The sequence below is a fragment of the Rutilus rutilus genome (genome assembly GCF_951802725.1).
Source record: "Rutilus rutilus genome assembly, chromosome: 1".
Classification (NCBI taxonomy): Eukaryota; Metazoa; Chordata; class Actinopteri; order Cypriniformes; family Leuciscidae; genus Rutilus; species Rutilus rutilus.
The window spans coordinates 24,725,865-24,744,823 of NC_140209.1; the positions used below are offsets into that span (position 1 = coordinate 24,725,865).

At 40.3% G+C, this 18,959-nt stretch overlaps 1 protein-coding gene across 1 annotated transcript; it reads right to left on the reverse strand.

Moving 5' to 3' along the window:
• Window positions 1-4,694: 4,694 nt before the first annotated feature.
• On the reverse strand, window positions 4,695-10,895 carry txn2 (thioredoxin 2). Its single transcript, XM_084387299.1, has 4 exons — window positions 10,764-10,895; window positions 8,463-8,788; window positions 6,162-6,285; window positions 4,695-5,310 (listed from the first exon to the last, which is right to left on the reverse strand). Exons 2-4 carry the CDS (start codon window positions 8,786-8,788, stop codon window positions 5,194-5,196), a joined length of 567 nt encoding a protein of 188 aa, XP_084243425.1. The 5' UTR covers window positions 10,764-10,895; the 3' UTR covers window positions 4,695-5,193.
• Window positions 10,896-18,959: the final 8,064 nt, after the last annotated feature.

Sequence of the window (18,959 nt, forward strand, 5' to 3'; positions counted from 1 at the left end):
CTCGTCATCCATAACTCCATCAAGGTCAGCCAGGAACCTTGGTGTGGTAATTGATGATCAATTGAACTTCACAGACCACATTGCTAGAACTGCCCGGTCCTGTAGATTTGCCTTGTTCAACATTAGGAGGATCAGGCCCTTCCTATCAGAGCATGCTACACAACTCCTTGTCCAAGTGCTTGTTTTATCCAGACTGGACTATTGTAACGCTCTCCTGGCTGGTCTTCCAGCTTGCACGGTCAAACCTCTGCAACTGATCCAGAATGCCGCAGCCAGAGTGGTCTTTAACGGGCCGAAGAGAGCGCACGTCACTCCTCTCCTCACAAATTTGCACTGGTTGCCAGTTGCCGCTCGCATCAAATTCAAGTCACTGACGTTTGCCTACAGAACAACCACTGGCTCTGCTCCCTTTTACCTAAACTCATTACTTCAGACTTGCGTGCTATCCAGAAACTTGCGCTCTGCAAGCGGACGTCTTCTTGTGGTGCCATCTCAAAGAGGCACAAAATCTCTTTCTCTGACATTTACCTTGACTTGGAGGAATGATCTGCATAACTCAGCCAGAGTGGATGAGTCCGTAGCCATTTTCAAGAAACGGCTGAAGACGCATCTTTTTTGGCAGCACTTGATCCACTAATACTAACACCTTCTCTATGTATATAAAAATAATAATAATAATACATGTACTGCATTAGATTAAACTGAGAAGGGTCATAGCACTTGCATATTGTTGTCCTATTGTTAGTGTAACTGTTTCTATTGTTCTCATTTGTAAGTCGCTTTGGATAAAAGCGTCTGCTAAATGAATAAATGTAAATGTGATGTAAATGTAATATAAAAGTTTTTGGAAGTGAAAAAGAAGTCATTGTATAATTTACAGAGAAAAAAAATTTAAATTGACATTCCCACAATTCCCTGCATGACACAATTGATGTATTTTTGTTGAAATCACTGTTTCTTCATAGTTTTTCTTAGTTTTTTGTTGTTGTTATCAGTTATGTACAGTGGGGTTTCATGTTCCCATTAATGTTAAATTAATGTTTATTGCATTTTAAATGTTTCGTGTGTTACCGTGATGGTGTTTAGTGTTTGTGTGAATGACACTGTGCAGCTTCTATATATTACTATTATCTTTCTTGAGAAAAAATAACTTGCCATGAACTATGATTCATCATGTGACTATCATCACCAGTGAGATTGGTGGTTGTCAGTGTATTACTATGGTACAAAACAGATTCACACTCACCCACCCACACACACACACTCTCACAAACACTTAGCTTAGCTGACATTATTTACTTTATTTATAGATCATTTATATATATTTTTGTCATCAATATGGAGAAAGATCTTATGATATTTTGTATTTATGTATTTAAATCAATCAACCAATAAATTAATTAAACGCATAATGCATTTAAATATTTTAAAATAAATTATATATATATATACATACACACACACACACACACACAAACTTTTCTGTTGGATGTGATTTATGTTAATCGCGATTATTATTTTTTTTATTTTCTGCAATAATCCATTGGAATAAATCCTATTGTCCACGTCACTGCAGCAATCATTGGCAGTTGTTCATTATTTCCCCTCAGTCTCTCCTGTGCACACTTAAAGACTAGCTCGTCAGCTTTGACACAAGTATGAGAAGAACTGTCGTAAAGTGTTGAGTACTACTTGTCATAATATACTGTAATATTAATGTAAAATGCGACGAGCTTGAGTGTTGAAAGTTGTTTTCAGCTAAACACACACACACACACACACACACACACGTTATCTCTAGCATCTGAGGTATGTAGCAGAGCAAGAACAACGCGAATAAGCACACTTCTACTTTCAAGTCAAACAGCCTGAGAGAGAAAAAAAATTATTAAACGTGAGAAAGGGAAAAGTGACGGAGTGTGAAAGAAACGAGAGCGCGGAGGAATTCTGTTCATGCTCTGTGTTTTTGCCTTATATGGTCACACAGAGAGAGAGAGAGAGAGAGAGGTGGAGGTGGAGGTGTGGTCTATTGTTTCAGAGCGGAAGAGGTGTTGAGTTTCTCTCTCTATTGCGTCATTCTTTCACTTCTGCCATGTTGTTTGTCGCTCGCGGACAACGCGCCTCTCAGCAGCTCATAAGTCTCTTCACAATCATCCAGTATACTGGAGTGGAGATCTGTGGAGTTTAGTGACTTTGTCCAGCACTTCCTTCACGAACGCGTCGGGTTAATCAGCTCCTCTAAAGCTCATGGAGACTTAGCCTAATGTTGTATAAATTGTTTCACCTCAAAATAAAAAGATAAAAACAATAAATATGTTGCATATTATGTAGGACTTTTTGTTTCTGTAGGCTATTTAGGCCCGAGTATCGTTAACTAAAATAACTATACAACTTAAAATAAAATAAACTTTAAAGACATATACATTTTTTTTTTTTTTTTATTATAGCAACTAATTAAAATATGAATCACTTCACAGTCATCCATGATACTGTAGATGTGGAGGTCAGAGACTTTATCCAGCACTTTAAAGCATTAATCATATTTAAAGCATTAATTAAATTTATCCAGCACTTTCTCACAAAAGCGTTAATCAGAAGATTTCATGGAGACCTAATGATGTATAAATTGTTTCACCTCAAAATCTAAAGATAAAAACAAGAATTTATGAATCATTGAATAAGAATTAGAATAATTTATAAGATTTTTTTTTTTTTTTTTACGCGTGAGCATTGTTAACTAAAATAACTATACAACTATCTACAACTAGCAACTAATTAAAATATGAATCTATAACAGTATCTCAATGATAGGCTACTAAAATAACACTGAGCTCTTTTGAGAGGAAGTGCTCGTGGCTGATGATGTGAGGTGATGATGTCATGTGCGGTCAGGTAATAGCAGGCTGTCATTGGTGGGCTGGAGTTCTGCTGGATGATGTCATGCGGCGAGATTAAAGAACCGCAGCGCAGATGTCCGAGCAAGACGGACGCCGTGACGTCATGAGAGAGAGAGAGAGAGAGGTGGAGAGAGAGAGAGAGAGAGAGAGGTGGAGAGACAGGGAGAGAGGTAGAACGAGAGAGAGAGAGGGAGAGACAGGGAGAGAGAGAGACAGGGAGAGAGAGAGACAGGGAGAGAGAGAGAGGTGGAGAGACAGGGAGAGAGAGAGAGAGAGAGGTGGAGAGAGAGAGAGAGAGGGAGAGGTGGAGAGAGAGACAGAGAGAGAGAGAGAGAGGGAGGGAGAGAGAGAGAGAGACAGGGAGAGAGAGGGAGAGACAGGGAGAGAGAGAGAGGTGGAGAGAGAGAGAGACAGGGAGAGAGAGGGAGAGGTGGAGAGAGAGAGAGAGGTGGAGAGACAGGGAGAGAGAGAGAGAGAGAGACAGGGAGAGAGAGGGAGAGGTGGAGAGAGAGAGAGGTGGAGAGAGGTGGAGAGAGAGGGAGAGAGAGAGAGAGAGACAGGGAGAGAGAGGGAGAGAGAGAGAGCGCGCTGCCTTAGCAGGAAATATAAGTCACTTTTAAGAGCCCTAGAAAAAACAAAATCTGAGTCTGGATGGAGTTTGAGTCATGAAAAAGCTCCAGTTGACGATGATGATGTAACGGCAGCTGCTGACGGACCGTTATGAGTTTAAACACACCTGTTGAATTGCATCATCACTGCTCTGTTATTAGAGAAAATGGTATTTGGCTTTAGATGACAGACATGTATATGAATTCCCCAGGCCACAGTTATTTAGGTTATGAATCCTTCAGTTAAAAAGAGCCTCAGGCTGAACTAAAACAAGACCGGCCTCTCTGGAGATTCACACACACGCTACACACAGACCGTAAAAGCAGTGATCATATCGACCATTATCTCACACACTCACTCACACACACACACACACACACGCACACATTTATACATGGGGGAAGATGCCACTTTCAGAACAATGTGGATTTACTTTTAAACAGTAACATATTTAGATACAAGTTTAGCATGTGTGCTAATGTGTTATTATAGGAAATTATTAAAACATTTGCTAATTAGTTATTATAGCACAAAATGTCAAATATTAAAAGAGGGGTAAGAAGCCCCAGGGCTAAAGTTTTACAGAATGTATAAATTACCTCTGATATAATTCTTATTAATATTTATATCTTTTTTAAAAGTGTCATTGATGTAAAATACTAAATCATCTATTCTATTAAATTTTTTTTGACAATATAGTTGATAATGATTTAATAATAACCGATGAATCCGACAAATCCGAATGCTAGTAAAAGATATTAATCTGAAAGGTGAAATTATTTTATGACATATGAATATATACATATTTAATTGCAATAAGAACTCAATTTTAAAATAATAACACCAGTAACAAGATGTCGCTCAGGCCCTTCTGTGTGGCACATTTTACCCCAAGGGTTTACTTTTATCTTTTCACTTCAAAATAAAAACTTTTACTCCACAAATCTTAAAACATGAATGTGTCCACAAATCCCTCATTAACAAACAGACACATAAAACTTCTGTCATATTCATAATATTATAATGTTATAGATCACTATATTTTCCAGAGACACAAAAGTAGACTAAATGTTGATATTCAGATGAAATAACCAAATAAAAAAAAATAGTGTAGCCATTCATCAAAAAAGTGCTGAGATGAGATTGTGTGTCATCTATGTTATATATATATTCAACACCAGCCATCAGTCAGAGTTAAATATTGTACAGTTTCTTTATTCATAATTTTACTTGACTAGTTGGTTATATTACAGTTTATTTGTGTTAAAGTCTAAACAAAACCATCATCAAACTCATGCATTCTGCACAAAATTCACAGTCATATCCAAAAAAAGAAAGAAAGAAAGAAAGAAAAGCAAACAGAGACGAACACACACACACGTCTGTAATCATCACACACTTTCACATTAATAGGCATTCAGGTGTGAAATGCTGTAAGGTCGCCCTCCTGTGGCCCGGATGAGTCGACCAGTTCTCCGACAACACTTTACTACACTTGTACCGCGGTAAACACGGTTAAAGCACTGCCCTCTAAAAAGCACATGATGACACAGACACAGTCAATAAAAGCAGGAGAGACGGTGAAGCGAAGACAGTCCAGGTTGCAGCAGTTGTCCGTGTTTGTAATCAGATGTAATGGCGTTTCCAGAGGGAGGTGGGTGGGGCTAGAGGGGCGTGACTGACAGCTTCACTGTCCAATCAGCTTCTGCACAAAGGAATCCAGCTGGTCTTCATCTTTGATGCCCACAAACTGGTCGATGACATCACCGCCCCGCATGGCGATCACCGTGGGAACGGCCGACACCTATACAGCACATCAGGAACAATCAGCATCCCATAATAGTCGCAGGAATCATTCCCGTGTGCTGTTGTGATTCATTTATTGCCTTTTTGTTTGACGTAAGAATCAAGAATCAGAAACATCTGACTGCCGTGGTGGTTGACCAATCAGAATCAAATATGCCAGAGAAATAATAAAAGACATCTGGAAAAACACACTGTAGAGAAATGAAGTGTATTTCTATATATCAGAGAAGATTATCAAGTGAAAAACCAATGAATCTATTTAGATTGTATTCCTGTGGTCTCTGAGAAACACTATTATTTTTGTATCATTGATACACTTATGGTTTATATTAATATTTAGATTTTCTGATTTCATTTTTATTTTAGTTCAAGTTTTAGTCATTTTGGTTGTGTGATTTTATCATTTGTCTATGTTTTTATTATTTTGTATTTGTGGATAAGTTTTAATTAGTTTAACTTGAACTAGAGTTAAACTGCCTTGGCACTAGCTGAAATTAAATACTTACATATATCATTTTGTTTGTAATGTTAGTAATGAAAGTGTGTGTTTTTTGTATTAATACACCAAGAGTATACATTCATTTTTTTAATTCACTTTTATTTTTAATTTTAGCTTAAACATTTTAGTCATTTGTTGTAAAAAAAAATTGTACTTTTGTCATTTTTATTAGTTTTTAAAATATTAATAATAAATAAATAAAACAAGTGAAAAAAACAACAAAATTCAGGTTAAACTTATTTCAGTTATTCACCAAGGCACCATTTAGTTCAGTTTACATTTTTCTAACCTATTTTTATTTTATTTGATCTCAGCTTTAACAAATGTGTGTTAATAAGCGCGTGTCGTACCCCGTACTCGATGGCGAGGTCTGTGTGTTCATCGATGTCCACTTTGGCCATGGCGACTCGGCCCTTCTGTTTAGCGATGGCCTTCTCCAGCCGAGGGCCGAGGATTTTACAGGGGCCGCACCACCTACAACACACACACACACACCTGCAATCAGATTATCTGACGGTCCCTACCACACACACTTCATATCTACAACTCAGAGAACTATCATCAGACTGAGGCTCGCAGAAACTGACATAAAAACGAAAACATCATAAATTATTCATTCATAATAAATATTAGGTTTTTGGTGAGTCGCACCACGTGACATTTTATAATCTGAACAAACCCAGTTCCCAATTGATATTTAATACATCATAGCGTCACTGTTTGTAAAAAATTATGAATGTATTTTAGAAATAATACAGGACAAAATGTTTGTATAGTTTTATTATTTTTAATAATAAAAGTATTTGTAAAAAAAAAAATATTTATAATTCTTCCACCACTAATATACTGTAGATCATTAGTCTAACTGCAGTTTGCTTTAATAAAAAACTTATTTTTAATATTAATAAGAAAAATATGAATTAGTGTTTACTGACTGAAAATTCTGTTTAATAATATTAATGTTCATTAAGTAATATTTTTTATATTAATTTTACTTACAATTTACAGACTGAAACTATCTTTAAATAATATTAAATTATTGAATTATATTTTTTAAATATTTGTTCCTTCATCACAATTTCTGTTTGTCAAAAACCAAAATCAAACATTTTAATTACTGTTTACCGACTGAAACTTCCATTTAATGATCATCTTTTTAAATAAGTAAATTTAATAATATTATATTAGTTAAAGTTTACCTACTGTAACTACCACTAAATAATATACAATTTAATAAAGTGCTATTAATAATATTATTATTAATGGTGTTAATAATGATATTAATTATCATTATTATTAATACTAACTATGGTTTACTGAGTGAAACTTCTTTAATAATATTAATTTGATCTAATATTAATAACTTTAATCATATTAATATAAATTACTAGCCTGGGTGCCAGCCCGAACCCCGCCCACAATATTTTTTGGTCGGGAAGTTCGGTCTGGACTCGCTCCGTTGAGGAGCTATTATGCCCGAACAAAAATTGTTCGGACCAATCAAATTGTCAGGGCGGGCTTTATACGATGATGGACAGATAAGCAACGGTAACGTCATCATCCACGTCATCAACGAGCGCTTGGGTTGAATTCAAATGACTGCCGCTGAAGAATTGAGATTTCACGAGTTCACGCTTACAAATAAGTCAGATAGAATAAATGCATATTTGGCGTGCTGTCCGAGGAGAGGCTTCGGGCTCGGTATTCGGCCCGAACCCAAAGTACTCCCCCCGTATTCCTGGCTGTGGAAGAACAAGCCAAGAGTGAGTGCAGGGATGCTGAAAACTGTCATGTTAGGTGAGTTGACCGAGTGAATAAATATATGCTTTCCTCTCATGCTGATAGACGGTTGATTGGATTGATTATTTGAACGTGCTCCTCCTGAAATTTGTTTATAAAACATCATGTGTAGATTCCGCCATCGCGTCTGTTATAGAAGATATCCACAGCGCATTCATTTTAAAAGAGGAACAGAGAACCGCGATCGGAAACATGAATGAAAAACATACGTCACTTACTCCGTTGCTCTGATTGGTTGTAGGTCTATCCAATTGAGTGCAGAGGAATTTTTTTTCCTGGTTCGGTTGAAACACGCCCCATAATCAAAGCTCAATGGAGAAGTATCAGACTCACATTCTGACTAGAATTGAGTATGACGACGTCAGGCTAATAAATTACCATTTGCAGACTGAAACTAACAACTGATAATATTACTGTAATATTAATAACATAAAAATGTAGTGATTCAGGTTAAATACAATTGTTATTCTTATTTCTTATGCATATATTGTGATTATTTTATGATTATTTTAATTCGTTCACTATGTAAAGTACTTTGAAATACCATTGTGTATGAAATGTGCAATATAAATAAACTTGCCTTGCCTAATATTCATTTAATAATATTTTTGTATTACCATTTACCAACTGAAACCGCCGTATAATAATAATAATATTAATTCAGCAGACTATATTTAGCAGAGACATCTACGAAAAACCCTTTCAAAAAGCAGTGTTAATATCAATCCTTACACTTATAATATCATAATAATAACTCATAGACTCTTTACGTCTGCAGTCCCTGAATCAGATGATCTCTCTCCATCAGTGTGTGTGTGTGTGTGTGTGTGTGTGTGTGTGTGTATACGTACTGTGCGTGGAAGTCTATGAGGACGGGCAGCTGGCTGTTGATGACCCTCTCGGTGAAGTCGTCGTGGTCCTGCACGCTGAACGACACACTCCTGCGGGAGGAGAGAAGCGGGAGAGACGGGAGCGAGCGGGAGAGGAGCGCAGGAGACGGGATCAGACACGAGGAGAACGACACACTCCTGCGGGAGGAGAGAGACGGGAGCGAGCGGGAGAGGAGAGGAGGACACGGGATCAGACACGAGGAGAACGACGACACGCTGGCCGGCAGACGCTGGAGATCTCGCACAGACACTCCACACACTCTCCGCACCAGGAGCCTGAACGCCATCTGACAACACACACATCATTACATTCAATATCATACAACACATCACTTTACAATAACCGTTTTCTGTGTGGATATAGTTTATTCCTGTGATCAAAGCTGAATTTTCAGCATCATTATTCCAGTCTTCAGAGTCACATGATCCTTCAGAAATCATTCTAATATGATGATCTGATGCTCAAGAAACTTTTATGATTATTATCAGTGTTGAAAACAGTTGTGCTGATTAATATTTTTGAGGAAACTGTGATACCATTCAGACATTTCTGATAAAAGTGTGGTAAAATTTTAGCCTGGGAAAACCCAGACAACTTCCGGCAAATTTAGATTTGCTCTGCAAGTAGTCTGGCAAAGAGCTCATTCAAGCCCATTTCTAATCCGTCGAAATCGCGGCACCAATCAGAAACGTTGGGGCGGGCTTTACACAATGACGATCGCTCTGATTGGTTTTAGGTCTATCCAATTGCGCCCAGAGGCATTTGAGCGACGTCCGTTGGTGAAGCGCACATTATTATATTCAAATTGCAAACACATGAGGACAGTCTCCATGAAAGACCCACTGGCAGATGAACGTGCTACTACATTTCTCTCTGAAACTGTAGGAAATTAAATTAGCCTAGATTTAATGGAGGATTTTAACTGTGACACAATGATTGACAGGGCAGTTTACGTGACAGGATGCAGGCGACTGATCCGTCCGATAAAGATGACGAAGTAGTATGTCCCAAAGCTTGCCTGTTTTTTTGCTACACATTCAAAAGTAAATACCTTTTCTTCACAAAAAGAGTACATACTTTTATGGCGTAGTGTAACTTAGGCGAATTGGGACACAGCATATGGCTTTACACGATGACGATCGCTCTGATTGGTTTTAGGTCTATCCAACTGCGCCCAGAGGCATTTGAGCGACATCTGTTGGTAACGCCCCTTTGGAAATGAGTTATTAATGAAGCTTTGCCAGACCATAACTCAGTTACTACTGAGAATGGTCTGGTTTTAACCAGGCTAGTAAAATTTAAAAGAGTGAGAGAGAAATGAATACTTTTATTCATCAATGACGCATTATATTGATCAAAAGTGACAGTGATGACATTTATAATGTAACAAATACTTTAAAAAAAATTGTAAATGCAAATAAATGCTGTTCTTTTTAACTTTCTATTCATCAAAGAATCCTAAAAAAAGCATCACCATTTCTGCATAAATATGAAAGCACAACTGCTTCTGATAATAATCATAAATGTTTCTTTTTCAGCATCAAATCATCATATCAGAGTGATTTCTGAAGGATCATGTGACACTGAAGACTGGAGTAATGATGCTGAAAATACAGCTTTGATCACAGGAATAAATTACACTTTAAAAATATATTCACATAGAAAACAGCTGTTTAAATTGTAATAATTCTTCACAATTAAAAAAAATATTTCCAAACTTTTGTCAGGTATTGTAAATATAGCCTACACATTTTAACGTGTATAATGTTATATCATAGGCTAACATTTGTATAATATATTGGACTATAATTGGGCAAAACACACACACTAAACATATTTTCCTACATAGATAATACCAATTTAGCGTGTTTTGGACAAAAATAATGTAGAAATAAGAAGCAAGTATATATTATTGAATGTAACCTCATGTGAGTGTTGTTATGAATGAGTTTCCAGTTTCAGATACACTATTGACAGTCTGACAGACACGGAGTCTCTATATAAGTTAGCTACCCATCGCTCATTCTGTGCGCGTGTATTTGCGTCTGTGTGTTTTTCATGTTTTAACTGCGGTTGTGTAAGTTAAATCTGTGTGGTTTTTAACCTCCATGTGACTTTGAGCTTCTGATCTGTTGCGTGTGTGTTTATAACAAACCTAGTGAGTTTATGAACGCGTATGTAACGCGCCAAATCGGATTATTTCAGCTTCAATATTGTTTTACGTGTTTATGATAGTTAGGAGACGTAAAATAAACTCTTACCGTGAGCTCTACAGTCCTATGGTCACACGGACCACTGACGCACTTCCGCTCACGTGGAGGAATGATGCGTCACAGCGACAGCCCGCGGCGCGGAGACGAACTGCAGCAACCACGACTATGCAGTGTATGCTATTAACCTAGGAACGCCCACCTGGAGGCCAAATTAAAGGGGTGTTATAATGCCATTTGTGCCTAGTATTCAGTGTTGCCAGATTGGGCGGGTTCCCGCCCAATTGGGCGGTTTTGAATTTGATTGTGCGGGTAAAAAAGGGTTTGGGCGGGTGGACAAAATTTGGGCTGGTTTGGGGTCAGGTCGGCGGTTTTCAAACATCTACATTTTAAAGTATAATTGATTAAAAAACTAAACTAAAGTGTGCATGTAGTCCATAAAATCAGTCATCATGACATTACTGTACACACACGCGATTGATACAAACAGATGCGATTGAGCGCGATAAGTTGTAGCTGTATATTCAAGTGATCGCTAATGTCAAAGTGATAGGCTAGCTATAGCCTACTAAACAGTAAGTTTTATCTACACAGTAAGAGTAAGATAGTGAGCAACTCTAAAAACGTAGGCTACACCTGGTGGGAGATAGATGGTGAATAACTCTGAGGAGAGCACAGTTGAATGACTTGAAATTAAATGAAATATGGGACGTGAAATATGTCCATGGCCATGTGCACACTAACCTAACCCAGACATCGGCAACTTTTACACCGTCCAGATTGCACTATACTCGACCCTGACAGCTGCTGAAAAAGGTCTGAATCAACGATGAATGAGTTTGACTGCTAAATTCTGCGTTATGTTCTGCAATGTGTACTTCCGAGGGTTAAAGTAATCGGTTCATTTCTTGATTGCCGTTTTGACAGTGTCCATCTGGACATTTTAGTCATATTGGCTAATTCTCCTTTATTATTGCCCTGTTTTGATCTGTTTTCCTGGAATTTTATTTTTTATTTTATTTTATCATTGTTATTTTGTTTTAAGGAGATAAAAATTGTGCTTATCAACCTTGAATGACATGGTAATGAATTTATATCATATTATTTTGGCGGCAGTAAAATTTTGGGCGGTTTTTTCTTGTAGTGGGCGGGTTTTGGTGAGCTTTTGGGCTGGAAATCACTGTCCCAATCTGGCAACACTGCTAGTATTAACTTGAATGTCAGGCAACCCCTTAAAGTCAGTTGAATAACCGATACTGATAACACTTTATATTTGAAATCCGATATCCGCAATAAATCTAAATGCAAATTTTGATATAGGCTACTTTGAAAGCCTGAATACATAAACAAAAGGCTCACCATTATAATCCATGTCCCAAACACTTAAACATAAATCAAACATATACAATATAGTAGCCTAGTTTGAACCAGTTTAAGATTCCTTAACTTTTAAAATGAATTTTATACTCATATGGCCAACTCTCTCTTTATTAAAAAATGGTAACACTTTAAGGTTTCATTTTGTTAGCTTTAGTTAACATGAACCAACAATTAGTGAACAATTACTTCTACAGCATTTATTAATCTTAATGTTAAGCTCAACATATTGTATGACATTTTTAAGATCCAAAACTGTATCTGTTAAAAATAAAGTTAATGCACTGTAAATAAACACATATTTTATTAGGGGTGTTAAAGGAGAACTCCGGTCAATTTTAACATTGAGCTCATTTTTTTGTACATTTGGAGTGCTGTCAATACAGAGAACAACGACAAAAATCGGTGTTGCCTACACCGAGTTATTCTATTTTTAAAATTTGCACCCTATTGACTTCAATGGGGCAAGTAGTAAGCCTGCTTTTTAGCCTCTTAACATCCTTTAAGTGTCATTACAAGTGCACAGAAAATGTGAGTGATTCCTTCCGAGTGAACAAGAGTGGATCTGACTGCAGTAGATGTTAGAGATATTAATAAAAATGAAGTTAATTCAGCCAGCGCTCATACCTTTGTTTACATCCTTTTTTCGGTGGAAGACCATAGTAATCGATTGTCGAGTTCACGCGCATAGGTTTAGTACCTATGATCACGCGCGTGAACTCGACAATCGACTACTGTGGACTTCCACCGAAAAAAGGATGTAAACAAAGGTATGAGCGCTGGCTGAATTAACTTCATTTTTATTAATATCTCTAACATCTACTGCAGTCAGATCCACTCGTGTTCACTCGGAAGGAATCACTCACATTTTCTGTGCACTTGTAATGACACTTAAAGGATGTTAAGAGGCTAAAAAGCAGGCTTACTACTTGCCCCATTGAAGTCAATAGGGTGCAAATTTTAAAAATAGAATAACTCGGTGTAGGCAACACCGATTTTTGTCGTTGTTCTCTGTATTGACAGCACTCCAAATGTACAAAAAAATGAGCTCAATGTTAAAATTGACCGGAGTTCTCCTTTAATTTAACACTCATATTTTAACACTTTAACACTCTTGAGTCTGGAGCCAAATAAACTCCCAGGAGAGTTAATTTAAAGGGTTAGTTCACCCAAAAATGAAAATTCTGTCAGTAATTACTCACCCTCATGTTGTTCCAACCATGTAAGTCTTTCGTTCATCTTCGGAACACAAATTAAGATATTTTTGATGAAATCTGACAGAATTTTGACTCCTCCAGGCTTCCAGTGTGACCGAAACTCACCGGCCCAGAATAGTTATTAAAACATCGTTAAAATAGTTCAAGTAACTACAGTGGCACTACATTAAGTTTATCATGCGACGACAATACTTTTTGTGTGGAAAAACAACAAAAATAACGACTTTATCCAACTATTAGTGTTCCTCAATGTGGGCCTCTGACGAGAGTTCACGGGAGCGCCAGGACGCATGCGCGAGAACTGAGCTTAAATACTCCCAAGGAGTGAGCAGTCAGTAACAAGTAGTAGTAGAAGAAGAACGCCGTAAGCTCAGTTCTCGCGCATGCGTCCTGGCGCTCCCGTGAACTCTCGTCAGAGGCCCACATTGAGGAACACTAATAGTTGGATAAAGTCGTTATTTTTGTTGTTTTTCCGCACAAAAAGTATTGTCGTCGCATGATAAACTTAATGTAGTGCCACTGTAGTTACTTGGACTATTTTAACGATGTTTTAATAACTATTCTGGGCCGGTGAGTTTCGGTTTCGAAAAAAAAATAAAAGTAAAATACCAATAAATTACGTTATTGGTACGTCATGTGTGTTGCTATTTATCAGGAGCAGTTTCCATGTTTCTTTACCAGTTCTTCTAGTATTGTGTATCACCATGGTAGCCTAATTGTTGTTTGTTTCCATAATAAAATGCCACTTACTGGTTATTTTGTATATTTTTATATGACTGTGGTGGCTCATACCAAGATTGTATTAACAAAAACTAGTTTGGGACTAGCCTACTATTTAATAGCTTAACCTCGAAGTGCCTACTGTTTATCAGTATTTGTCATATTCTTACAATTTTTTTTTGTATGTTAAGTAAAGGGGGACAGAACTTGTGTGTCAACAATTTTTGTGTAAACAAATGTATTATAATAGGCCTATATACATTAATTCCTAAAAAGGTGGGTCGTGGCTTGATGACCATGAGGAAATGTGGGTCCCATGGCCAAACTATTCAAAACATCATTCAATGTTGTGATAATCGTAATTAATAATCGCAATTACAATTTCAAGGGAATAATCGACAATGATCATTTTTGTCATAATCGTTCAGTCCTACTTTATTCAAATAAAATGTGGATGCATTTGACATTAATTGTTGTTTACTTGTTTGTTTATATCCATAATTAATTGATACCTGATTCCCTTACAAGAATTGTTGGCTAAAAAGTCACTGAATCGATTTCAGGTCACTGAATCAGTTCGGATCGTATCGTTCTAAATGAACCAATATCGTCCTTGAATCGGATTGACAACCACGAATCGCGATACGAATCGAATCGTTGTTAAAACGAATCGTTACACCCCTATTTGGGAATAATTTTTGGTGTTAGAAAATTTCACCAGTACTTGTATGGCAGGCAGTTTATACTGCTAACTGATCACCGGCCTTTAACCACCATTCTTGGGCCACACACAGGTATTCCCTCTCTGGCAGCAAGCCGAATGCAGAGATGGGCTCTGCTGTTATCAGCACACACATATTAAATAAGATATAGGAAGGCAGAGCAACACGGAAATACAGATGGTTTATCAAGACTACCATTACCCGTGACATGTCCCGAGAGTAAGCAGAACGATTTTTTCTACTTTGAGAAAGTCACAGTGGCTCCAGTGACTTCCACACAGGTAAGAAGATGCACACGGAATGATCCAATTCTGTCTGCAGTCATGGAGATGGTAAAAGATGGACATGTGCCAAAGGACACCACCAACTTGAAGCCGTACCTGTCTAGAAAGAATGAACTGTCATTTCATTCAGGATGTCTTCTCTGGGGACAAAGAGTCATCATTCCCCCATCGTTGAGAAAACCGGTCCTCCAGCAGCTCCATGTGGGCCATTGTGGTATTGTGCGAATGAAGGAAATAGCTCTGAGTTATTTTTGGTGGCCAGGTCTTGAGGGGGACATTGAAGGAAAAGCAAAGTAATGTCCATCCTGCCAGCAAGTGATAAATGAACCTCAATTGGCCCCATTACACCTGTGGGACTGACCAGAAATCCCTTGGCAGTGTGTACATGTGGATTTTGCTGGACCAGTCGAAGGAAAGATGTTGTTAATAACGGTGGATGCCCACAGCAAGTGGCCTGAAGTTGCTGTTATGCACTCTACAACTGCAGAGAAAACAGTAGTGAACCTGGGAGAAATGTTTAGCCGGTTTGGCTACCCTGAACAGCTCATCAGTGACAATGGGCCACAGTTTACATTACAAGAATTTGCTGTGTTTTTACAACGTTGTGGGGTACAACATATTAAATCAGCTCCGTACCACCCAGCCACGAATGGTCTCACAGAGAGAATGGTTCACACCATCAAACATGCCTTAAAGACATCACAAGGACAAGGGAGCCTTCAGCAGTGCCTGAATGATTTTCTGTTGTCATACTGAAACACCAGCCATGGGACAACAAAGGTTTCTCCAGCTTCTCTGACGTTGAAGCGTTTGATTTACTGAGACCTTCTACTGTCAAAGAGGTGGTAACTCGTCAACAACAGAAGCAAGTTCACAGGAGAGACATGAAGGCTAAAAGCAGACTGTTCCATCCAGGACAAAATGTTTTGGCACTCAACTATAGTTCAGGACCAAAGTGGGTACCAGCGACAGTGATAGCTCAAGTGTCATACTGTACACTGTACTAACATCTAACAAGCTTACCTGGAAAAGAAACTTGGATCAGCTGTTGCTGGGATCTGCTACTGAGGTGGAGTCTGCCGTTTCCACACCCACTGCTTGTTTGGACTCTCCGATGGTTCCAGAAGTGACTGTGGACACACCACTTACACCAGAAAAAGGACCTGTGCCACCCGAGACTGAAAACATTCTGCAGATGCAAAACTTGGAAAAACAACCAGGATCAGTATCCAACATAAATGTTTCAGAGCCCATGTCAAGCACAGAACGCCGTTATCCCACTAGGGAAAGACGCCCACCTAAAAGACTTGATTTATAGTGAAAAAGAAAAAGAAAATGAGTGACTACAAAATCTGATAGTTTAAGTTCTTTATTTCAAATCAGTTCAGTAAATAAATGAAGATGTCCTTGTGTTGACATTTGTTACTGTAAAAAAGAGGAAAACAAAGAGGACATTCTGTTTTGGGGGGAATGAGTGTTGTGTATAAAGCGTTGCTACTTTAAGACATAAGTTATGGGTGGAGTCATGTAATGATGTGCTCAAGTGAATATACAAGTGAATGTGAGCATTAAAAGAGATGCAAGTTCTTCCGTTCCTGAATTGATTGTTCTGACTCTTCAGTGTCCTCTGTAGTAGGAACGTAGATTGACCGGTAAATCGAGAGCTTCGCTGCTTTCTTCACCACGACAGACTGGTACATCGGCCGCATTGCTGCAGAATCTGCACCGATCCGTCTGTCAATCTCCCGCTCCATCCTTCCCTCACTTGTGAACAAGACCCCAAGATACTTGAACTCCTCCACCAACCTGAAGTGGGCAAGCCACCCTTTTCCGACTGAGAACCATGGCCTCGTATTTGGAGGTGCTGATTCTCATCCCAGCCGATTCACACTCGGCTGCAAACCGCCCCAGTGAACGCTGTAGGTCCTGGTCTGATGGGGCCAGCACGACAACATCCGCAAAAAGCAGAGACGAAATCGCGTGGTCCCAAACCTGACACCCTCCGGCCCCTGGCTGCGCCTAGAAATTGTGTCCATAAAAATTATGAACAGAACCGGCGACAAAGGGCAGCCCTGCCGGAGTCCAACATGCACTGGGAAACAGTCTGACTTATTGCCGGCAATGCGAACCAAGCTCCTGCTCCGGTCGTACAGGGACCGGACAGCCCTTAGCAAAGGGCCCCTGACCCCATACTCCCAGAGCACCCTCCACAGGATGCCGTGAGGGACATGGTCGAATGCCTTCTCCAAATCCACAAAGCACATGTGTACTGGTTGGGCAAACTCACACGAACTCTCCAGCACCCTGGAGAGGGTATAGAGCTGGTCCAGTGTTCCACGACCGGGACGGAAACCGCACTGTTCCTCCTGAATCTGAGGTTCTACTATCGGCCGTATTCTCCTCTCCAGTACCCTGGCATTGACTTTCCCGGGGAGGCTGAGAAGTGTGATCCCCCTGTAGTTGGAACACACCCTCTGGTCCCCCTTCTTAAAAGAGGGACCACCACCCCAGTCTGCCAGCCCAAAGGTACTGTCCCCGACCGCCATGCGATGTTGCAGAGGCGTGTCAGCCAAGACAGCCCCACAACATCCAGAGAGTTAAGGTACTCAGGGCGGATCTCATCCACCCCCGGTGCCTTGCCACCGAGGAGCTTCTTAACTACCTCGGAGACTTCAGCTTGGGTGATGGACGAGTCCACCTCCGAGCCCTCAGCCTCTGCTTCCTCAATTGAAGATGTGTCGGTGGGATTGAGGAGATCCTCGAAGTATTCCTTCCACCGTCCGACGACATCCCCAGTTGAGGTCAACAGCTGCCCATCTCCACTGTAAACAGTGCCGGTAGGGCACTGCTTCCCCCCCCTGAGGCGCCGGACGGTTTGCCAGAATCTCTTCAAGGCCAACCGATAGTCCTTCTCCATGGCCTCACGAACTCTTCCCAAGCCCGATTTTTTGCTTCCACAACCACCCGGGCTGCAGTCCGCTTGGCCTGCCAGTACCCGTCAACAAAGGGTTACAAAGTCGATCATCGACCTCCGGCTCCTTATGCTTGAACATGGTGTTCTTTATAGACAAGCTGTAACTAGCACAGAAGTCCAATAACAGAACACCGCTCGGGTTCAGATCAGGGGGCCGTTCATCCCAATCACGCCCCTCCAGGTGTCACTGTCGCTGCCCACGTGGGTGTTGAAGTCCCCCAGTAGAACGACGGAGTCCCCAGTCGGAGCACTTTCCAGCACCCCTCCCAGGGACCCCAAGAAGGCCGGGTATTCTACACTGCCGTTTGGCCCGTAGGCGCACACGACAGTGAGAGACCTATCCCCGACCCGAAGGCACAGGAAAGCGACCCTCTCATTCACCGGGGTGAACTCCAACACATGGCGGCTGAGCTGGGGAGCTATAAGCAAACCCACACCAGCCCGCCGCCTCTCCCCATGGGCAACTCCAGAGTGGTAAAGAGTCGATCCTTTCTCCAGGAGTGTGGTTCCAGAGCCCAAGCCGTGCGTGGAGGTGATCCCGACTATCTCTAGTCGGTACCTCTCAACCTCGCGCACAATCTCAGGCTCCTTCCCCGCCAGCGAGGTGACATTCCACGTCCATAGAGCTAGTTTCCGTGTCCTGGGATCGGGTCGTCGAGGCCCCTGCCTTCTGCTGCCCGATCCTCTAAGCACCGGCCCCTCCTACGGGTGGTGAGCCCACGGGAGGGCGGCCCCACGTCGCTCCTTTGGGTGGAGCCCGGCTGTACCCCATGGGGGGAGGCCCAGCCACCAGGCGCTCTCATATGATCCCCAACCCCGGGCCTGGCTCCAGGGTGGGGCCCTGGCTGCGCCATGCCGGGTGACGTCATGGTCCTTGATTTAAATTCCATCATAAAGGGTTTTTTGAACCGCTCTTAGTCTGACCTGTCACCTAGGACCTGTTTGCCTTGGGA